Source organism: Diadema antillarum, unplaced genomic scaffold, assembly GCF_040938485.1.
Source record: "Diadema antillarum isolate AM-2024a unplaced genomic scaffold, OU_Dant_1.0 scf00000180, whole genome shotgun sequence".
Taxonomy (NCBI): domain Eukaryota; kingdom Metazoa; phylum Echinodermata; class Echinoidea; order Diadematoida; family Diadematidae; genus Diadema; species Diadema antillarum.
Genome location: NW_027271069.1, coordinates 4,216,804 through 4,241,630, shown reverse-complemented (window position 1 = coordinate 4,241,630; position 24,827 = coordinate 4,216,804). Strand labels below are relative to the sequence as shown.

Sequence of the window (24,827 nt, the reverse complement as noted above, 5' to 3'; positions counted from 1 at the left end):
ACTTATACTTTTCCTTTTTTTTGACGGCCATTTGATAACGTTGTGGGGGAGGAAAGTGGAGAGGACACCGTGCTCGCCACCCTGACGGCACACAAGAGAAGAGGGGCTCTAAAACCCTGTCCAGGCCTAAAATTTGCCCTTCTTTGAAGATTTTATCAATTTTTTCCTTTTGAGTATTTCGTGCCCCAACAAGTGCAAAGAAAAAAAAATAATCAAAGAAAATAATTTTCAAGTACAAAGAAGGGTAACAAACACAAAAAAGAATTTTCACTCAGATTGGACAAGAACCCATGAATGGTGATACGTGTTAGAATAACAGGACTTTTTGTTTGCATGTTGAAATGTGAGGGGAGAGGGGAGGGCAAGGACCATACCTTTGTACCCTGTATATGAATGTATGCTTTTGATTTGTTTGTTTGCATGTTTGTTTGTTTTGATCCACAAAATGAAGGTCAATGATTGTGAGGAACATTCAGGTTATGAGAGTTACTGCATGTAATACGAAGGCTATAACTTGCTGGGAAGTTGTCTTTAAAAAATAAAATCACGATACTTATAGAAAAAACATCGTTTACTAATCCTATTCTCTCACATCATGATTTGAACTTTGGTTACACAAACTATTGTATGCAAAGATATTATGTCATCAGCCATTTAAAAAAAAATAATCTGAGAAGCATGCCAGCCTGAAGAGTTTCAACACACATGATGTCAGGTTTGACAGGGAGGTGACAAATGAGGATGTCTCCTTGACGTTTCATCATTGATCCTCCCACCAGATATTTACCCTATATGAATCCTTTCTACTATTGAAGATAAAATATAGGAAATTTTACGATAACAGCATAAATCTTCTTTCTTCTATATACGTTGTAGAGTTCAAAGCCCGTTTCAGCTGAGTTAATTATATTCTTTATTCCAATTTCCAGCATCAAAACTTCTATTCCCCTTTCTTGGAAGAATTCCCAGCCAACATCGGACTGCCACTTTAGGGCGAAACAATCCATGATATTATGCTAAATCTTTCTATGCCATATATTTCTATTATATATTTCTGATATAAATTCGGCCATTATGTACAAGGGTTCTGTACCAACCCGCACTCAAAGCACTCTCCGAGTTAAAAATATTTTGACCTTCGACCCCGCTGCTGTTTCCTTAGATTCACATTAGCACGCTTAATTGGCAAGTCCACAATCACTGACAATATTCTCGAAACATTTTGCTTAAACGCTAGTATTATGAGGAAACGTTTTGTTTTGGCTTGTTTTGTTTGATCATTTTCAATCTATTTTCTCTTTCTCTGTCCCTTCCTCCACCTATCTCTCTCTTTATATATGTTTGTGTGTGTGTGTGTGGGGGGGGGGGTGCGTTTACATTAGTGTCTTTATATTTTGATCGGCTGGCCAGGTGAGCAATAAGGAGGTTTAAGCGACTGGGGAGTCACAACTGTCTTCCCTTGGTAACCCCGTCACTCATGGCAAACCGGATCTGCCTCACAGTCACAGATAGGAAGACAACTGATCCATGTCTCATCGCATTTTCACCTGCCACTCTCAGTCTGTATAAGAAAAATATATTATGGCTTTACGAGAGTAACAAACCATTTGCTGTTCTAGACATGAGCGACATATAATGGAAAATTAGACTACGGGGATGCACGAATAGAAATTGCGCAAATATTGAAGGAATAAATATCAAAATTAAGGGCATATGTCCGAGTATATTAACTGACCTATGATTTATAATGAATAGTGATGAACGTATCACTCGAAGATTTCGTTTGTCAGAACTAATCGGAAAATGATAGAACCGGCTTTCCAGATGGGTACGGCGTCAAACACTTGCACTAGCTCTGATTTACTTTTTCGCATGTTTCTCCACGGGATTGACTATTTTCTTTTATTATGTTCTGTAAATATGTGGAATTTAATTCAATTCAACGAATAAGCAAGCACGAATATATACCCGACAGAGGTTGGAAATGAATCTTCCAAGGCTGCCAACATTGGAAACTAGTTGAGAGTGAGACTCCCATAGGCCAATGCTGTAATTTAGGAGTCAAAATGAGTGAGATCAATAGAAATGCATGCAAATAAAATAAAGTTTTAGAGTGAGAAAGGACCAAAATGAGTGAGTCTCACTCTCAATGAGTGAGAGTTGGCAGCCCTGACTGTATTCTTCTCACGTGCTCAGTAAGACGGCGGATACTAGTGTAAACCCCTCTATCATCTACAACACAATTTCACCACTGGAATATCATTTTGTGCATCCCGTGACACCCTGCTGTTACTCGATTACAGCCAATTCGGAACTCCAGCTCTTCAATCTCCTTGGCTATATTACACACAGGCTCACTCGATATGAGTGATCGGATATTTCGCAATACGCAACTGCCGAAAGCCCCTTGTCTGTTAGTTTCAAACCCAGTACAAAGTGCAACCATGCAATATTGTGAGTCAACGGCAAACGAAATTACCCGAGTTAGCTCAGCTTCACGACGATCGGGGAATTCCCAAATTTTGTTGCCAATCAGTACAGACTACTTTATTGATTTAAAAAATTATCATAACCTTCAAATAATTAAATTCAACGATTAGTAAAAAATAAATTAGACATAAAAATATTTATTGTTTTATCTAAAATTAATAATGTGTCTATTAATGATATTCTTAAACATATTAATCAGACACTATTGGACATTTTAGGAAGTCTTGCAGCTGCAGGTCAACAAGATTCTTCCTTGGTCTCTGAACTTTTCATTTTGTGTGTTACTGGTCTCGCCGCTGAATTGAATACAGCAAAATTTATACCTTTCTACGCCTGACCCTCTCTAAAAATTGTGACGAGTGATATAAACATACATTGGCCCTGTCTTCGTTCTAGTATCGCCAATATGTCATTTGCTGTGTGTTGTTGGCGTTGCTAATCCGGATCATATCAGTGCATTATCCATTATCGCAGTGTCCAGTGACCATCGACAAGTGTGTGGTAAGGCGCTGGGCGTTGTTGAATGTTGCATTGCATTGCTCGTGCATGAGTATACGAATGTCCTGCACCTGTATTTTGTAAACGTTGGTTAAGGTTGCTACACAAATTTACTTCATGACAATCGTACGAACTATAATTTACTAGATGACCACTGTATATGTTTGCGTTATTGTGATGTTCTACTGACACTGTACTGTACATAAATACTAAAATAGACTCTACTAGATATTGACTCATACCTAGCTGCTGAGTGCTGTAGCCTGGAGGCTGTAGCCCCTGTACATGATGTAAGGTGTAGTTTATGTCTAACATACATTGTAGTAACATTGATTAGAAAGGCAGAGGCTACGTCGAATGACTTCTCGTACTAATTCCAGGAATTCCGCTCGGCGGGGGCTTTATATTCTCGAATTTCGCGAGTCAGGTGCTGCTAACACTATCATAATCGTTGATTTAAATGTTAGTAGGCTTATTGGCGAATTCAACAATGTGAAGATATTAATCTTAGTTACGGCCTATAGTATAAACCCGTTCACAACGAGATTAAAAAATCCCCATAGACTTTGTACAGGGCCCACCCGGTTCCAGTAGGCAACAGGTTAAAACTGTCAGTGACAGTGAGTGTATAATTATAAGTATGTAGCGTACAATGTAGGTTAACCTGCACTAAGATGCTTTATACATATATTCTTACAAAAGTACTTCTTTTCTCTTGGAACAGGTACAAACCTTTGTGAAGGATATTTCAAGACGGGATATACTATCACGACGGAAGTAGTGGAGAGACTGCAACAATGGCTGATGACAAACTCATCAATCCACACATGATACAGAGTGGTGGCCTCAACACCATGATGAACTCGGACGACCTGAAGACAGAGCTGAGGATAGCAATGACTGACAATGACCAGCTCAGAGGTAAAATAGAGCTCAACCAATCTCATGGTCTATTCACGAGGTTATTTATATGATGATATTTGATGATTCCTCAGTGATAATAGTGTAGTATCAGTAGTAATGATAATAAAAATGTTGATTGGTATTTGATAGATACTGTTCACAATGAGTATTGATCACAATGTCAAGATTACGGAATAGCAGTTATAACACATTATTAGCAAATACAATACCGAAATCTACAGAACTACAGATTTATTACATTTTATGGAATCAGTTGTAAATTGCTCTTTAAATGAGGTAATTGTGGAGGATTCTGTCATTGACCAGGGTATGGCATGATTGCATACTTTTTGAGGATGAATAGGCCTACTGAAACATTTAATAGAAGAGGATAGATTGAATCTAGTAACTACAGAATATATTTGAGCAGGACTAGAACAGAGATTTTGAGCTGTTTTATAGGGGAGTACCATCAATCTCATGCTTTTTTTAAAAAGATAAAGTTCTCCTCTTCATGTAGAATATTGTAATGTTTGGCCTTCAATTAGAGTGTGTGCCATTTGTTGAGATTTCACCCCAAATATATAAATCTGTTAAGGACAGGCTGATTTTGCTATAACACGCAGTTCCCGTAGAGACCTGCCCGAGTATGCTTAGGACTCATCCTCGTTGGGTTAAATGCTTATTGTTGGTTAGAAAGTGAGAGATTTGCGGTTAATACAATGAATTATTACAAGTAGTTTTTCTCTTTAATTCTTCTACCTATAGCCCAGCTAGCAGCTTGTACAAGTTCGATGAAACAAAAGATGCAAGAAATGGAGATCATGAAGCACACTAACAAACAGATTACTGAGCGCTATATCGGTCTGTATAAGCTGTCCAAAGCCAGTTCTGTCGCTCAGCGTAACAAGATTGCTGACTTGCAGAGCAAGAACCAAGAACTTGTACAGCAGGTAAGCCATTGGGTATTGTACGCAGTATTCTGTTGTTTTATTGTTGCACTGGGGCTACCACAAATTTACAGGTATTATGCAATTCAAGCCCTAAAAGTGCGATTCCACCCCATGTACTAGTAAATCTTAATAAGTAGAGTAAAACCACAAGAATGCAAAGGTAGGTCTTTTTAAAGGGACATTCCATCTTTGAATGAACACAAAAAATCAAAAAAAGCAAATCAGGGAAAATCTGAGATACATAAGCAAGATATGGACTTTGAAAGTTCAGGAAGTAAGAAAAATGGACAAACTTGTTAATATCTTGGTACTGAGCAGCTCTTTGTTTTGTTTTGTACAACAAAAAATCCTATAATTTTCATTTTCTTCGTATGTTTGGGCATTTTTTGAAGTGACATGCCAAAATGTATTACTCTTAATTACAGTGAGTGCATATCAGGGACAGGTCTGAAGAACATTTCTCTTGGGAGAAAAATGAATATTGGTGATTTTTTGAGCACACAATGACCAATCACAGATCTCTATTTATGTAGACCATTTAATGTAACTATACCTATCCATTCATTCATTTCATCTCTCATGTGCTTTCAATAATCTGCTCCTCCTCAGCTGGATGACCTAAGGAAGGGAAAGTCCCCAGTACAGCCCGGTGAAAGTGAGAAGCAGAGGGCAGTCTTGGAGGCTGTGAAGGGAAAAATAACGGCCATGGAGGATGTTTACGAGCAACTCCGAGGTGGCACTCATGAGGCTCGGATAAGCAACCTGTTGAAGCTACTCTTGGGACACTTGAAGGCTGCAAAGGAGTTGCTGGGAACATGTGACCCAGTTCAGGTAAGAGGCATCATATTAATGGATAACTTATTTCATAGATTGAGAGATTACCATTTCAAATCAATGGGGAGATAAATTTTTCTGTCCTTACATTAAGTCTGTTTTTTACTTATGCACACAAATATGTTTGCAAAGATGCATATCCTGTTTTATTTTCTATTTGTGGTGATTATACAAGCTAATGGAAATAATTATTCTAAGATCATTGCGATGACAGCCACATTCCTCCCTTTGATCACATGTATAGCACTTTGTGAGAAATACTAAAAGTTGGGAAAAAAAAAAGTGTCTAAATCTGACTTGAAAATTTGGTTCAGTCATGGAACTCAATACACTTGAAATGAATCTGAATCTCTTGATTCACCAGTCTGAAGGTGCAGTAGGAGGAGCAAACCGGTCAAGATATCGGACAAGCAGATGAGAAGGGTGATGATGGTCAGCCCAAAACTGACCAGCAAACCAAACCCAAAGTGATGTCACCCGTCTCTCCCACAGGTAAGGTGTATCAGTTAAACTTGTCTAACCAGTCTGGTACATAATTCTCAGTATTCCCAGTTTTAGTCAGTGTTGTGGCTCAGAAGTGAGTTTGATGTAGTCACTTAATTCTCCATGAATTGATGCCAGGTGCCCTCGTCTATACCAAGAGATTATACTTAACATGTATAAATTATGTATGTGTATCATATACATGCACACGTGTGTTTCATGCATTGAACAATGCCGGTATTGATCAAGTTGTTGCACAGGAGCATGTGTACAATCGTGAACTAAAGCTTTGCACTTGTCCATTATTATGTCTGAATGAGTGATGAATGCAGTAGTGGCAATTACTGAACGTTACCCATGAATGACTGGTACGGCTACAAAGCAGAAAACGCGCTGAATTGTCGGCTCCGCTGTAGCAGCTGCTCCGTGTGAGTCTGTTGTTGCTCCCGATGGCCGCTATAGAAAGGTTAAAATGTACCTCGGGAGACAAAATTTGTAACCGCTAGCTGTGTTAGACAGGTGGCCGCTATACACAGGGTCTTTGACAGGGCTTTTTCTCTCCGGGGGGGATTTTTCAGTGGCCGCATACAGCTGGTGGCCGCTATAGACAGGTGGCCACTAAGGCAGATTTGACTGTATTGAAACATTATCCAATGATAGATGATACATAATGCACACAGAAACATATTCCATGCATTGTTGCAATGCCTGATAGTTGTTTTTCTTCTGGCTGTATACTCTTCAGGTCAGCAAGCATACAGCAGGTCACTTCAGGCTCTGCTCATGAGTCTGAAGCAACAGGTTGATGAGAAGGACCGCAGCCTGCACCGAGAAGAGGAGCGCAACGCCGAGCTCCAGGGCCAGATCACCGCCCTCCAGCGGGAGCTCGGCACCCTCCGGGGAACCCAGCAGAACGTTGCCGCGGCGATGGAGAAGCAGCGGCAGGAAGACAGCAAGAGGTACGAGCAGGAGAAGAGAGAGCTGATGGCCAAACTTGATGAGCTTACTCTCCTCGCGGCGGACAAGCACCAAAGACATGCATTTGATGTGAGTGAAAGGCATGATTTTCTCAGGCAATTTTATCACACCAGTAAAGGGTGATGGTTGGATTTAACCCGTTGAGGACGAGTCCTGAGTATACTCGGGCAGGTGGCTATGGGAAATGCGTGTTATAGCAAACTCAGTCCGTCCTCAATGGGTTAATAAAGCTGTCCTTGCTGTAGAATCAGGTATCTTAATCAAGAACTTCACAAACCCAAGCCATCAGTGAAATTATTATGGCTAAGCAATGCTGCATTGAATTTAAAGCTTGCTGTTAGATAACACCACTATCATGATGTTGTAGACTGTCATCATAGTAATGCACAATATTTTCTTCTACTACTGCAATTATAAAGTGGCTTTACCACCTACAGGCCAGGCTGGGTTTCTGGAGATTTAACTTTTCGATTCATTTGAAATGAGACGTATAAGGGCAATTCCGCGGTTAGTAACGTTACATTTGAGGGACATTCTCATGATTTAGATTAGACTCATTTCTCTATCTGTGGATGTGAAGTCTCATTAATGTCACCAGAGATCATTCTAGTGTAGACCTAGAGCAGAGCAAAGAATGAAATCATTTCATGACTTATTTTAGAAGAAAGGTCTGCTTTTAATGCCGGTTAGTAAAGTTACAAAAAAAGGACATAAAAAATTGATGAGCACCTTTGAACGAAAAGTTTGCTAAAACTGGTATAGCTTGAAATATATCAACACTTATTTTTCATTTCTAGCTTTAAGGGCAATATCTACCCCAAATATCCTTTCTCCTTATAACTTTGTTTGAAAATTAAGTACAAAAATCATGGTTAGTAACGTTACGGTTAGTAACGTTACGGTTTGTCCAGTGATTACAGAATTGTGTGGTACCTCAAATCATTACATGTTTCCTCATGAGAATGCAAAGTTAAAGCTAAGAAACATCAGATAAGATATGAAACTCTTATTTCAACCATCAAACTCATGCAGTATAGTACCATAGTACTTGTACATGTTAAAAAAGACTAGGAAAAAAGTTTGCATAAATTACAAACTAAAGAAAATACCACTTTTAAAGACTAGGTCAAGTGATATCCAGTTTCATAACTTTGCCAATCACTGTTCATCATGACTCACAGTAATTCACAAAAGCAGCCTGTTTTATTGAGCAAAACAGTTAACGTGTTCCTTATCAAGAGTACCTTTAATAAAGGGGAAAGAAATCAAAGAGCAAAAACTATTAAAGGTACCAGTATGTAGTATGTACAGTGTATGGCCAATTGTGATGTGCGTAGTCATTGCACAATAGGAATCCAGCACTATGCAATGTTTTATATTATTGTGAAAGTACATTAATTCAAATAATAGTGTATAACTATACAGTGTATTAGTTGAATTCATGTTTATTCAAGTCTAGAGACATGTATTTTTTTTCTTTTAGACCAGTTTGAATGTCTAATCTCTGCATTGTTCTGAAAACAAAAGTCTGTTTGCTGTACCTGAAGTGTAATATACCCGACAAACCATTGTATGATAATTTCAAATTGGGAGAGAAAATTTGAAGTGACGGCCTCAATTGTTTTTAACACTACTTTCCAAACAAAATGCTCTGCTGGCCCACAGATTCCATCAATTGTCCCTTCCCATGCAAAGTGGCAATAAACCCCCCCCCCCCCCAAAAAAAAACAAACAAAAAAACAACAACAACATTCGCTCAATGTGCACCTTGTGAGCCTTCTCTTAGTGATGTGAATGTTGCAGATGCCCCCCCCCCCAACATTTCCCGCCACGATTCCGCAACGCGCAAAGATTTTGCCGCATCGTTTCATGACTTTTTTCATTGAAGTCTCCCGCATATTTTGAGACCAAATTTGCGACGTACGGGTACACCGTTCTGCAGTTACGTAATGTTTGCATAAATGCATGTCGACCTGAAAACAGCTCAAATTCATGATATCGTGTGCAAATCCCATGCAAATTGTGCTTTTTTTTTTGTTATTTGATATCAATTAGACTATTTCAACCTTTGACCAGTGAAATCAATCAATTCTAATGTAGATAAGCTTGAAAAAGAGCCTGCAACAGATTTTGGCAAAAAACAAACAATAGAAAACAAAGGTAATAAAACATTAAAATACATAAGAAATTAACAAAACAATAAAAACAAAAGAAACTCATTTTGATTTTGGTATTTTTGCAAGAAAATTGTTTGATGTATCTTGAGGAACTCTTACACAAAAATTTAGCAATCCTTCAGTCTTTTTTATGGAGTTATAGGTGAAAATATGATTTCTTGCATAAATTTGCATAATTAATTTACTAAAAAAAAAAGACAAAATTTTTCTAAAATTGTATCACCACGTAATCTCATAGTTGACATCTGGCTCTATCATCAGGCAAAATTTTGCCAGACCAAGACCTGTCCATTTGAGTCTTATTCACTTATTTCATGGTTAGTAACATTACAATACACACAGGCTGTGGTTAGTAACGTTACGTGGTTAGTAACGTTACACATTTTGACTGCTGTTATTTCTAACTTCTATAATCATTAGTAATACTTATTTTTATATTTCAATTAGTCATTGGACACGGCAGGAAAAATTGAAATATTATCATTCATAGACACTTTATACTTTCTGGAGGTAAATAATTTCACTTTTTGGTTAGTAACGTTACATGACTGTCCGATGGCTGGGGAAATGCAAACATGTTTGCATTTCGAAGACATGTAAGTCGATTTTACTTAATCTATCCATGGAAGCACTGCATTGCCTCTATGAATTCAATATTTGTGGCTAGAAAATGGCATTTAGCTGGACTAGCTATCTTCTTTGCCATTATGGAGATTTTGCTGATGAAATTCAATCTGAAAGATTACTTGTTCAAAATTGATGAATTCAATACCTAAAACTATCAAGATACCCTGAAAAATAGTTTTTCCTGAATTATCAATGTGTTTTTTTCTGAAGTCAAACACAAAAATCAAGGAAAAAACCAAATCGAAATTTTATGGTCATGTCCCTCTAACTGCGGAATTGCCCATAAGCATTCCAATTAATAACTACGAACCATACTCATATTGAGAATATCATGAATATGCAAATAGATATAGACATGTTGACAGTTTTCATTTTTCATTTTTGTTGTTGTAATTAGTGATGACAATTGTAAGCATTCCCTTAGCTTTGCTTTTTTTTTTCATTGAATGCTCTTTCTTTTTCTAGTTTGTCTTTCAAAGATCAAAGGGTCTAAATAATGTAATAAACCTATATCTACAACCTTAGATGGCATGCTGTTACATGTCTAACCAAGTGCTGTCCAAGTACTCCCATTTCTGTCTGAGATTGCTCAAATGTTCTGCAATTGAGAGACACTACATTGAACATGTTCACATCACATCTAATGTGATTGCTGTAATTAGAATGTCATTGAGTTGTTCAAATGTATGTAGGCTCAATGATTAGTTGATTATTCATTGTTTTTGTGTAGGTTCAGCATAGAATTGGTGTATTTGCTCTAAAGATGATAAATGTTATGTCACATATTTCAAATACTAGTACTTGTTTGTAACAATTATGTAGAATATGTATGTCATTTACTGTAAAAGTGGATATTTTCTCGCGACTAATTTTTTGCGCTTGGCCGGGTAAGAAGAGTTTCGCGTGTTGTTAATTCCGCGGAATCAAGACATCATGCACGAGAACATATGGCAAGCAAAAATATTCGTGTGTTTTTATTTTCGTGCTAGTTTCTGGTTGTGCGAAATGCGTGAAAATTTTAACACCGTGAAAATGTCCACTTTTACAGTATGTGATAATTCTTTTTTTTTTGTCCTTGTCAAAGATTATTATTTTTGAGATGAATTGAATTAAACTTGATTCTTGAGCATTGAATATTCTTGAAAGAAAAGAAAAAGGATCATGGTGCTTTCTGTTGGAAATTGACCCACTACTCCAAAAATTAATGAAGAGAAAATTAATCTGTGTCTATACTAACCAGGAGGAGCCACGCTATCACAGCGCCAGCAACGAGCTGAAGCAGCAAGTGACGAGTCTTGTGATGGAGCTGGAGCAGAAAGAGAGATATCTGGAGGAGGAGAAGAGACAAAACAAACTTCAGACCCAATTGTAAGCTGGCAGATGAACCATCACTATCTTCTACAACTACCTTTTTTTTTTAGTTTAAACTGGCATATGAAAAAAATAAATATCAAACTCTCATTCCCCTAAAACGTATACATAACTTTTTATGTGCTCAGGCATTTATTTTGCCAAGCTTTTTCATCAGGATTCAGCAGTCCCTTCAGATTTGACCTAGTTGTAAAAGGTATAAGCCCATTCAGGTGTAGCAATGTGCTTCCGTCTAAGAAGAAAGCCATGGTGACAAAATAGAGATGAGTTGGGAGTAGGTAATCTCTATTCATTGGCAATTTGTTTCCAGACACCTGAGCCAATCAACAAAGGAAGCACCCTAGAGGGTGTGCCAACTAGCAAACAAAGGACAGTGTGGGTTTAATGCATTCATTTAGCTCTTGTGCTCCATATCATCAAAACTTCACCCCTCCAATAAAAATTAAATTGATACCACTCTCAATGATTAGATATACCACTAGATCCAGTGTGAAAATGTTCATTGTATTTTAGTATATTTGTATAATTCGTGTCAAAAGTATTGTGAAAAGCTGTACGAGGTGGAACCATTACAAGTAACATTGGTTTGAATATTAGGTTATCTTCAGTCAAGTAATGCACCATGTTGTGATTCCACTGGTGTAGGAAGATTTTGCAAGGAGTGATCTGATAACCCATATTTTTTGAATCTGTCAACAGAAATGAAAGTTTGCAAGTAAAGGTGGCTACATACCACGAGGAGCTGAAGAAAGCAAGAATTGAGGCCCAGAGCTACATCGAGACCGTCCACTTAGAGCTGAAGAGGAAAGAAACCATGTATCTAGCTGAGAAGCAGAAGGCAATGCATGAAAAGTGAGCTCATACTTTCATGAGAAATCTCATTGTTGGGTTTTGGTTGTTCTTTCAGACTGCTGAGATGTGACTCTGAGTGCAAGATAGTGTTTGCCTGCTTTTGATAGGCTTTGTGAACAATGATGTACTTTACCTACACAGTGTCACAGGATCAAAACAGAAATTTAATTCAAATCAGCTTGATATGGGGTGGTCTCTTCTTTATTTTATCTTCTGCTTTTGAATACATTTTTCATATATTTTGTATTGCATTGAATTTTGTTTGATTATTTCATTTGAAAGAATTTATGTGATATTGAACATAAAATTTGATTTGATTTGAATTGAAATGAGACAAAAACAACAAAACAAAACATAAACAGTAATTTGAATGATTGCCAAAGAACACTAGTTAATCTTTGCCAGTAAATGAATTCTTCAGCTCAACAATGTTTATTGATGTGTTTTGCTTGAACTATGTAATTTGCCACACTTTGTACAACTTTTTGTCTTGTGGTTTTGATGAGCAGGGCTGGATGAGACAATTACTTGTACCTCCATAACTTTGCATAACATTATTCTGATGAAAGTTCATAAATTACTAGACAATGTTGGACATTTTGTCCCGTGAAAATTATCTCTCCGAGTTTCTCTTAGCATCGTATAAAAAGTGGTATTTGAGACCATAAAGAATACATGCACTGAGGTGAAGTGAATCATTTTGAACTCCAATACAGTGAAAAGACCTTTAAATTATCCATCATGAAGAGATATATACCCTTAAAATATTGGTAAAGAAGAGTGCAATTGCTCCTCTCTCTATTGTAGACTGCAGTATGACAAATGTAAAGATGACATGGCCACTCTACAGTCCCGATACAGAGAGATCCAAGCAGACCACAGCAAATTGAAGGATGTGGAACGACTGGTAAGATGAATGACACTGCATTTCATTTCAATGACTTTAAATCAATTAATATGGCGAGTAATGACAGTGGGTCATATGGGACATCTCTGTAGGTACCTTTTCTTCCAAATGCAGGAGACAACATGGAACAGCCAACAAAACTGCCTTCATATAATGGAGGCTATACATTACATACTGATCAAAGTTCTTGGCAAACTTTGTGAAACACATTTTGTTACTTATATCCAACTTTTTAAGGAGGTGCTATTTAATCCTTTCTTGTGTTCCTTCAGTTTTTTCGTAGAGTATAATTTTACTTTTTTTTTTTTTTTTTACCCCAAACCATCGTTCAAAATGTATTGGCCTGTTCAGCTATGTCACCCTGAGTATGTATGCACCTTGCCATAACTTTGTTGAGCCCGTCTATCAGTACTCGGGTTGCTCCCCAACAAATTTTGCTTTAATACACTCGGGTATGACAATGCAGTAGTCCTTGAACGAAGGCCATTGTGATGTACTGTAACAGTGGATATTTTTGTGTGAGTAATTTTTTTTTTTTTTTTTTTTTTTTTTTGGGGGGGGGGGGGGTTTGTGCCCAGCAGAGTAAGATGAATTTTGCATTTTTTGATTCCACAGAATCAGAACATTAATTACTGGACTGTATTCTCAAGCAAAAATATTTGTGTGCTTTTATTTTCATGCTTGCTTGCCATTACTTTTACAGTAATGGCATTTTAAAGGAAGACAACATTCATCCATGCACATTACAATTAGTGGCTGGATGTTTTTGCAGATTAGTTAAGAAATCGTGCCAGTGGATGAATTGTTCAGCCAACATGCTACACTTCGGACAAAACTGAGTGTTTAACGTGTATGCAAATTGGCATTATAGGCTGTTTGAGTAGGCAAATTTGTCATTCTAAAGATGCTATGTTTGATTTTCTTTTGTTTTTCTTCTATCAATGTACCAGTACCAGGAAAAGGAAGACAGACATCTGGCTGAGATCTTATCAGCGGAGGAGGCGATCCATGCCAAGGATCAGGAGAAGAAGAATTTCGAGAAAGAGGTCACAAAGTTAAAGGGTGAAATTCACATCTGGAAAACACAGGTTAGAATTGCATCAGTCCTTCTCATGTAAAACCATGTCTATGTGTGATATGAGGTGTGATAAAGTAGCTCAGATGAGCTCTACAAATATGCCTAACAGGTAGAGGAAAAAAAAAGAAGAAGACAGAAACAGGCAAAACTCTTGAGTATCCCTGTCATTAAAAGTAGGTTAGTGAGTGAAACAGGACTCTAGGCCTGGCCAGGTCAATGAATTCTGCCTTTTTCTCTTATTCACTATCAACCCTTTCTGTGCATCTTACGTTTGATAATGTTGCATATTCGTGATGTGATCTCACTATATGCAACACCAATAAACATTGTTGGAGAGCACTGTTGCATATTCATGAGGTGATCTCACTGTATGCAGCATGAATAAGCATTGTTGAAGAGCACTGTTGCATATTCATGATGTATTCTCTCTGTGTGCAGCACCAATTGACCGATTCTGTGACGCGCTATGTGTATTTTTGGCATGGGCGCAGCCATAGTGGGTGTATCAGCCGACCCCCCCTCCGCACTCCCCCACCCCTCTCCCTACATTAGCACGCGCGCAGAATGAAAAACTGCTTTAGCCAATAGGCGTCTCGTACTGAATGCGCGAATGCTTGCTTAGTGCGCGAACCTTTGTTACAAGTGCGTGATAAACATGTTGCCCCGGGGTGGGGGAGAGCAGGGGGGGTCGGCTGATACACCCACTATGGCTGCGCCCTGTGCCGTAAAATGTCTGCTGCCCTCAACGAACCCGAATTGGTCAATAAGCATTGTTGAAGAGCACTGTTGCATATTCATGATGTGATCTCACTGTATGCAATGTCAATAAGCATTGTTGAAGAGCACTGTTGCATATTCATGAGGTGATCTCACTGTATGCAATGTCAATAAGCATTGTTGAAGAGCACTGTTGCATATTCATGATGTGATCTCACTGTATGCAATGTCAATAAGCATTGTTGAAGAGCACTGTTGCATATTCATGATGTGATCTCACTGTATGCAATGTCAATAAGCATTGTTGAAGAGCACTGTTGCATATTCATGATGTGATCTCACTGTATGCAATGTCAATAAGCATTGTTGAAGAGCACTGTTGCATATTCATGTTCCATTCAGACGGAGGTGTGTCAGCGAGACTTCCAGGAGGAGAGGAGAGCTAGGGAGGTGATGCATACAGAGAAGCAACGGCTCCTTGGGAGGATTGACGAGCTTTCTAGGGAGAAGAAGAACATTGAGGAGGATCTCCAGTATTACCATCGTCAGCAACTACAGCAGACCAGGTACCAACAGGAGACCCCAATGTACGACAGATCAGGTGAGGGCAGCATTTGATTCGTTCACTTCTTCATTCTTTCATTTTCCTTTGTACATGTAGTGTAAAGCAAGATATGGTCATGGCTTGAAACTTTCACGGATGGGAGCCGACGACCTTTTTTCGCGGCACGAAATTGTCGGAAATTGTCACTGGCATTAAAGGCATATAGTGTAGACAAGAACTTTTGCCTGCATTTTAGTTTCATGAATTTTGACTCTCAAGAAATTTCGCAAAATTAAAATGCATACGAACATTCCTCATTTTACCTTATTTGATTTCTCTCTCATTTTGTTGTTGTTGTTGTTTTTTTAACTTGTCATGCTTCTTGATGCACTGGATATGGCCTACTTGGTTGTAGATAACTTGTAAACAAAGTAATGCATGAGTTATCAATTTCACCTATGGTGGACAGCCTTGTACGGCTCACTAAAGAAGCTATTTGCAATGTTAAAAGTGTAACAAAATGCAGCTTATGCCAAATTTAGCATGTTATGGACAAGATTCTGAAATCCACATATGTTTTGCATACAACATGGCAAGCTTCTGTTAACAATGATCAAAAGTGCTTGATGATTATGAGGGCATATTTTTAGGGATGCATGTGTTCTGTTGACTTGTCTCAAGAAAGCAGTTAGTGTTCGGTGGAGTTTTGTGGGAGAATTGTGTTTAGCAACTATTCTTTTCCAGTGTAATCACAATGTACCCTAAATGTGGTATTTTTCCTTTTTTTTGGGGGGGGGGGGCTGTTACATAAAAAAATATGAAAGTGCAGAATGTGTGTGTGTCTGTGTGTGTGTGTGTGTGTGTGTGTATGTGAGTGTGTGTGTTGTTTTTGTTTTGGGGGCGAGTTGTTTGTTTAGTTACATTTAGTGTGAATGAGAAAGAACTAACCCAAGAGGAAATTCAAACCTGAGAGTTACTGCCTTGAAAATCATTGTGAGCATGCTCTGCCATCCAACACTACCACCAGTACCACTTCTCCCATACCATGCAAAATGATCATATTTTGGTCCATTTTTTTCCAAATTCCCCAATCTTCTCAATCTTTCTTATACTGTATTGTAATTGGAGGCGATTTCACACATGCTGAGCTAATTGATTGTGCACATCCAAAGGAAAAACGACATTACATGCAATGATATGAAGCAACATCTTTTTAGCGAGAGTTTTTTTTTTCCCTTGCTTCCTCCCCCGAAGGTCGGACGGAGTATTTGCCGTTGAGGAGGCCTCAGTTTGAGGCAGCTGGAGAGGATGAAGCGGGAGGGGAGGCGATACTAGCACCCTTCCCAAGGGAACCAATGTACCCCGCTCCAGCTCCACGACAGGTGAGTACAGTGAACCAAACATTATTACCCCTAGTTACAGTCATTGAGAAGTGGTGTTGAAGACTATCTCATTGTTATGTGGTAGTGATTACGTAGTACAGAGCTGCCAAGTCTTTCCAAGTCTGCTGGAAGCTACTAAAAAAAAAAGAAAAAAAATGAAATCCTCCCTGATACTGGAATTGTTTGTGCTCATTGAGGTGCATATAATATGTGAGTGTTTTCCTACTTGCTCTTTGGACCCATCCTGATTTCAGTGTATGAATAGTGGTTGCTTGGATAGCATGTCCTTCCTCTTATATGGTTCAGTGCTGTATAGGTCAAATCTCTCAGGACTGAAGAAAAAAACTTTTTATTTGCAGAAAAATTGACTGGTGCAGGATGAATAACAAAACAAAACAAAACAAGGGAATGGGTTTTGGAATAAAAGTGTGACTTATAAAACGATACTGTATAAGCTATTTTCGCGAGGGTGTAATTTTCGTGAAATTCAGCAATCACTATTGGATCACGAATTTAACAACAAGTGAAAATGTTCCCATACAATACGGTAGCAATGCATTTATGATAGCTTCAGTGTTGATTTGCAAAAAATAACATCTCGCGAAAATGTCTGTGACCTCCTAATTCGGGAAAATATCTGTACACAAAATTAACAGCTTATACAGTATTTGACTTTTGTGACTTTGAGCTGTGTAGAGCCTACTGTATTCAGTTGAACCTTTCTCATCGACCGATAGTCTGTAGATTATCTGGCAGTATGACTCAGATATCCATATCACCTTGCATTAAGATACTGTATACTCCGAATATTTCGTGAAGTTTTTATTTTCATGAATTTCGCGAGTCAGGTGCTACTCGCGAAATGAAAGACACGCGAAAATATTGACTCTGATCCCAATGTGGATGCGACGTATGCGTGTACAATTCTCCGTTTAGTACAGGACTCCACGATTGCAAATTTAACCACTCGCAAAATCATCGGAAATTACCGATATGCGAAAATTTTGACTTGCAAAATATCTGGCGTATACAGTAGTATTGGAATTAATTCATGATCTTAATTAAGAAAAGGCATGTCTTTGTCTGTTTCCTTTTCTGTCCTACAGCCACAACAAGCTACCACAGACAACTGGTGCCCAAAGTGTGGTGAAACCTTCCCCGACTTTGATACCCTCACCATCCACATAGGGGACTGTATAGACTGAGGTTACCCACATTTCACTCTCTTTCTTCATAATACAATGTATATGCAATGCAGATTTGTTTGCTTATTTGTGTCTACATGTGTGTTGTTGGTCTTTCTTTAGAAAAGAAGAAGAAATTTCTTTCAATTACCTGTAAGTAAAAAGGGTATTTTGGTTGGAATGACGAATGTAACAAAGCCAGGGTTAGAAGGAAAATGTTCAGCAGTGGAGTGCATTTCTCCATACAATCATATCAAATGAGAATCAAAATAGCTAGCTAGGTCGCATGATTGTATTCTTTTTTTCTTTTTTTTTCATGAAAGCTGGACTTCCTGTTTTATTCATGATCAATTTCAAGACAAATTATATGAAGTTCATCAGCTGATTGCCATGCAGTGTCATGCACATTGAACATCACGATCATTTGTAGCAATTTTCTGCTGCCAAAGTCAAAACAGAGTTACAGATGGTTGTCGAAATTTAAATGAACAAAAAGTAGGTTACATAACTGTGATAAAATTCTTGTTCAAGTAAAATCTAAATTAGAATTTGAATTTAGATTTTGCTTTGGTTGAGGTGTTGAATCAAGAGTTTCTTATGTCTACTGGTATGTCCATTTCCTTTTCTTAATTTGACCGTGGTCCTTGTGGGGTATGAATTAAGCTCCATATACACAGGAGGAGTTTGTATTTGTGTTTATACTGTTCAGACAGAGAATGACAAACAGATTGTGTCTATACAGATGCTTCAGTACTAATTTAATTGTGCTTATGTTACACTATGTTATAATAACATATGCTACTCTGAGAAAATCATATGCTACTCTGAGAAAATCATAAGCAAGTTTGCAATGCAAGCGGACAAAATCATTAATCCATGTACAGTATGTATTGCTAGTATAAAGTTTGTTGTAGCCGTTTCCGTATTGATGTCTGGTACACTATATATAGTTAGAATGAGTGCAATAGGGTTGACAGAAGTCACATCTTGTGTGATATTGTCAAAAATGAATGACAAGGTACACTTCTAAGATGTGACAAGTTATTTTGTTTGTCTGTTAGTGTACACTCCTTCAAGTGTCTACCATGTCAAATAATGAGTGTGAAGGAGTCACTTTGTTATACTTGCCACACTTGCTTATCAAACATGCTGCGTACCATGGTTGTTATTATGATGAAAACTGCATACTGACATTGCTTGTCCACCAGTAGCCAAGGAGTACCGTTTTGTAAATTCACCTACCATGCGACTTTCATTCAAGGAAATAAAATAATGAAAAGAAAATAGATATCGATAAAGTATACCACTTTACTTATGAATTTCTGTACATCCAGCAGGTTTCTTGTGAGACCCTGAATATTCAATTACTTTGTTTGCAGCCCACCTCGTTTAAGTAGATCAAACATGGCCTTGCAAAATGCTAGCATAGTGGCATTTTTGTGCAACAGGTAGGGCTACAGCAGGTATACTTTCAAGAGCAATTTTGTTGATTTGGTTTTGGTTAACATTATTCTGATGTCACAGCCACTGGAGCAGGAACATGTTGCTGTGGTAGCCAACTTTTATACAATTCTGATATTACAATTACTTGCAAAACAACTAGCCTCTTCGGTTGTCAAGGTTTATATTATATAAGTGGGTTTGATCATTTTGATGTACAGCAGTGAAGTTTTAGTGGGAAATTTTGACAAAGAAATCCCTCCAAAAATCATAACACCCTCCAAAAAATATAGATCATTGCTAAAATTATCTGTTCAGGAATTTGTTACGCCTGGATTTAAAGCTCAATGTGAATCTGTACATCATTTGTGCTTTCATAGTTTCTTGAAGTACATGGATGTTTGTGAGGTCGTATCAGTGTGATTATTATTTGGCCACCTCTTACTGTGATATTTTGCTTTCAGTGGCACCAGAATATCTCAATGAGTCCTTGGTAAGGTATGCTCCCTCTTGTAATCTCAGATTGGCTCAGGAAAATCCTCTCAAATGTCCTGTCATCACAACTAAATTTTATAGTGAGCGATCTTTTGCTCATGCTGCTCCCACACTGTGGAACGCTGTTCCATGTTATATAAAGGAAGCTTCCACAGTTTTAAAGTTCAAAACTGTTCTTAAGACATTTCTGTTTAAAAAGTGTATTATGAATGAGTTTTGTTGTGCATCTACGGGACATACACTGTACATTACATTTCCTTTTTCCATATCAGAGACACTATGGTAGTGATATGTGCTATATAAGCACTGTATTATTGTTATTATTATCATCATCATTATTTGCTTGTCAGTGCCCAATATCAAAGTTTTCAAATAAGTTTGTAGCATAAGTGACCTGCTGCAGAAGCTCTGTGACCATGTGACCCTCCCCGTGTGAGAGTACACCTATTTGTATCTCATCAATTTTTATGAATCCATTGCTTGCCATTCATTGTAACTACCAACTGCTAGTTCACTTCTGTAGACACCACACTGTGGATCAGTGCGTCGAAGCACATGTAGTTTGTGATGGTTTACACATATATATATACAATGTATCAGATTATTCTGTGTGGAAGTCAGTCTCAGTTGGACAGAGCAAAGAGGTTTAAGAGAATGGAGTCACAACTGTCTTATTTCCTTTGCTAAATGTTTGATGCCGCCACTCGAAAATGCTTGAAGCATGAGCCAAACAGATCTGCTGCGCAGATCTAGGGAAGATATGTCTTTGTGATGGTAATTACTTTTCGCCATCCCTACTTATAAAAGATATGTGACATGTAATGGTAAAGACATGGGAATGCACGAATAGAAATTGCAAAAAAAAAAAAAAAATGAAATGAAAATAAAAATTACTCGACTGGGCAAGCCCTGGTACAAGTCTGATATATCTATCAATAAAAAAATTATACTTGAAGGTTATTCCATATCAGATTTATTTGCAGGAATTAAGTGGAAAAGTGATAAAACTGGTACAATTTTAAACACTTTCACATAATACAGCTCTCATTTACACTTCTGCACCAATATCTGGATGGGATTGACTTTTGTTGTATATGCTTTATCATCAAGTGAAATTTCGTGTCATTTGATAAATAAACAAGCAAAATATAGCCAACATTATGTTAACTTTGAAAACGAATCTTATTGCTCAGGAAGACGGCGGCATTGAACATTGATCATCAAAGGCACATATGCACTTGTGGATTTCTTTTGTACCTCAATAGAAAACTGAAAAGTTTGAATAATAGCAGCAAGTTGGAACTACAACTCTTAAACCTCCTCGGACAGAGTAATCTTTCTAGTCATACACATATAACAAATATTCATTGATAATTTGGTGGGTTTTCAATATTTGCAGTCAGCAGATGGTACAGTGCAGGATAACAGAAATGTAGTTTTAGGTTACAAGCTTTCCAGGCACACCAAATGCATGATGCTTGGGTTGAAAATAAATCTCACTAGACTTTGATGCTTTTGAAGGTAAATTAAGTATTATATATTATGTATTTTAGTCTGACCGCAAACACATGCTCTTTCAGGTTATTAACCAGCTTGTAAAACATATATATGGTGTCTGTATGTTAGTACATGTATCTATTCTGGGGAATCTGTGTTATCTTTATTATTGATTAACCAGAACTTTGCATTTAGGATATAGGGCATATCCACCATTATTGATGTCTTACATTTGTTGTTCTGCTCATATACTTTGTTGAAATTCAATTTACTTGGATAGTTAATGTGCATTGAAAATGAAGCACTGCATTTCATGTTTGTAATGATTGTAAAAAATTGTATTTTTTAATAAAGACATTGATCACCAAGAGGACTGTGATTTGTTTGAAAAGTACCTGGTATTCTGAATTTGCATTTGTTTCTCATTGCTCTTACTCATGTGGTATAGCAGTATAATTTTGCTTGAATGATTAGCTGTTTGGAATGCGCTAATCTATTTAGTGTCTGCACTGTGAGTAAACTTTCACTAATAATGCAGTTATGAAATGCTATGACATGATCAACCGTGATGCTGCGATTTTGTTAAGTTGGAAACTTGATCTTGACCATTTTACAGCAAAGCCACTCAACTTCAAGAAAATTTTCAGACATATTTCCATCCCAACCCCCTCCCTAAACACACACTCACAAACACACACACACACACACACACACACACACACACACACACACACACACACACACACACACACACACACACAATAGTCTGAGAAAGTCTTTCTAAACAAATTTCCCAATCTCTCACTGCATACTGTATCACTGATGAGCTTCTCAGTTCATGATGGTCCGAAGAGGTCTTTATTAGAGCAAAATCTGCCTTGTTTCAGGTATGTCACTGTGATCAGGCTCACCATTCACAGTAAGACAAAAGGATGATTACAGAGTAAAACAAGTGGTGCATGAGTGAAGTAAGTAAGGTTGCACACTCATTCTATGAGTAGTATTTAAAATGAGTCCAAGTATTAAAGGGATAGTACAGTATTGGTGGAGATGAGAATTGGGCTTTTAACTTTTTGCAAGATACCAAGAAAACACTTATTATATAGTACAGAGCATACCAGTTTAAGAGGAATTCAAAGTTTATTTGATGAAAATCGGGTTTGGAATAACTGAAACATCCAAAAACAAAGTAAAACAAAGCGATCGTAATAAAGTGTGGGTCCCACACTTTATTAGAATCGCTCTTTCTTGGATATCTCAGCCATTCCAAAACCAATTGTCATCAAATAAACGTTGAATTCCTCATAGAATTACATGCTCTTTCATATTTTATAAGAGGTTTCTCATTATCTCACCAAAAAATGTTAGAAACCTGAAATTATGTCTCAACCAGAACTGTACGATCCCTTTAAAATATGCTGATATATGCATGAAAAAAACTTTAAGGAAAATGCAACCTTAAGGGAGAAAACTCCATTACACAACTCAAATTATGAACAAAGATAACTTTCATGTGGAACCACAGATAACGATAACAACACTTGAATATTAGTCTCTGGGTCTGTCTTGATGGAGTAATCCCTATAGCAGCTGCAACACAGCTAGACTGGGATGGGTTGGTCCAGTGGCAGTATGTGATGGTGCACCCGCTATATCAAAATACATGTACAGTGTATACAATTAAAATGTAATGCATGTGCAAGTAAAAGATGCTCTTGAATTACAGCACCCTGTCACCAACGGGAGGCTTCATCCTTCTAATAGTTGGAAGGGCAGCCTCCTGGAAAGCAGCAAGGGTTTGTGCTGTTACTGTTTGAGGTAGTAGACAATTCCATACTGATGGCTCGGGGGTAATGCAAGTAAGTGTACGTTTCAAAAGCACTTTAGCTTCCATGAGGTCATCCCATGCAAGATTGATTTGATTTCTGACAGCTCATTTCCCCTCATTTCATCTGAAGGCAAAAACTTTTCAATATCTAACTTGACTATGCGCCAGATATTTGCTTTCTTTGTTCAAGCATGAAGTACTGTGCACATCAAAGTGTGCATAATGAATCTTTTACAAAATTGTTTCCATCTGATCCCCCATCTCAGGGTTGACGGAATAAACAGTATGTATTCCCATCCTCCCCCCCCCCCCCCCCCCACTCAAGCATGTCATTCATACTTGGCATTAAGTGCTTCAAATTGACATATTACTTTTCATATTTCTAAACCCTGCTGCACTGATATGAAAGGAGGCACTACTAAATTTGTGTCTCCAATGATGTAAGAAGCTCATCAACCCACGGGATATATGAATACATGTATTATGCAATAGACCTGGAAAAGGCTCTGAAATGCTATTAACGGATGCTCTTATAGTTGTGACACATCTTTCAAACCAGGGAGGTGAGAAGAGATTTCCCACCTCCCTGTTCAAAACCTGCTTCCTTACATAAGATGTTAAATGTACTCAGCAATGTTCACAACAACAACACATTATCAGCATTCATATTATTCCATACAAAGTACATCTACTTCTGCTTTACTTAGGAAAATGGAACTTTGTGACAAATCAGTCACACAAAACATACAAACATAAAAGTCAACAAGTCAACAAGTCAACAAGTCAACATTGCACAGAAGTCAACAAGTCAACACGTCAACATTGCACAGAAGTCAACAAGTCAACAAGTCAACATTGCACAGAAGTCAACAAGTCAACATGTCAACATTGCACAGAAGTCAACAAGTCAACAAGTCAACATTGCACAGAAGTCAACAAGTCAACACGTCAACATTGCACAGAAGTCAATGTACTCTGCAGAGCATGTGACAGAAGGTAGTCATGTGACCCATTATCATAATATCTCTTTTCTGAAGAAAAAAAACATGCAGCAAGGCTGTTTTTTATAAAGATTATTAAAAAAAGGATAAACTAATCTAAAGAAATAACTGCCTTATGACCTTTGAAAGGTGCATACAGGTGTGGAAGAACTATGTGATATGTCTTGTTGGAAGACAAAGTAATAGTCAGTGAAAAATACTAACTTGTGGTAAGCATCTTCTCTGCTTTATCATGTGTTCTGCACTGTGACTCTGGGGTAAACTCACTCTGTACATAATCATCTTTACAATGCCTGCGGGTTCTTCCCTTATGAGTGCACTTTTTTACACTATTCTGAATTGGTTTCTTTTGTACACACTCAAAATTTCCAAAACCATCACTTGGATATCACTTGATTTATCTTAACAATGTTTCTTCTGTGAAACAGACACAACTGTACACAGTACAATTAATATGTCTAAGTCAAACACTCTTTAGTGTAACAATTTCACACATATTCTTTCTTTCTGTCATAAGTCCATCTCTCCCATTTAATACCAGTCCACTCATGCTTTAAAATTATGCAACAAATGCAACAAATATATAAA

At 37.6% G+C, this 24,827-nt stretch overlaps 1 protein-coding gene across 1 annotated transcript; it reads left to right on the top strand.

Moving 5' to 3' along the window:
• The first annotated feature begins 2,737 nt into the window (after positions 1 to 2,737).
• LOC139723051 (uncharacterized) lies at positions 2,738 to 18,035 on the top strand. The gene is made up of 13 exons (XM_071634326.1): positions 2,738 to 2,991; positions 3,713 to 3,909; positions 4,660 to 4,844; positions 5,454 to 5,675; positions 6,059 to 6,170; positions 6,907 to 7,208; positions 11,184 to 11,311; positions 12,014 to 12,166; positions 12,974 to 13,073; positions 14,024 to 14,161; positions 15,271 to 15,469; positions 16,667 to 16,794; positions 17,901 to 18,035. The coding sequence occupies exons 2-13, from the start codon at positions 3,786 to 3,788 to the stop codon at positions 17,997 to 17,999; spliced, it is 1,890 nt and encodes a 629-aa protein (XP_071490427.1). The 5' UTR covers positions 2,738 to 2,991; positions 3,713 to 3,785; the 3' UTR covers positions 18,000 to 18,035.
• Positions 18,036 to 24,827: the final 6,792 nt, after the last annotated feature.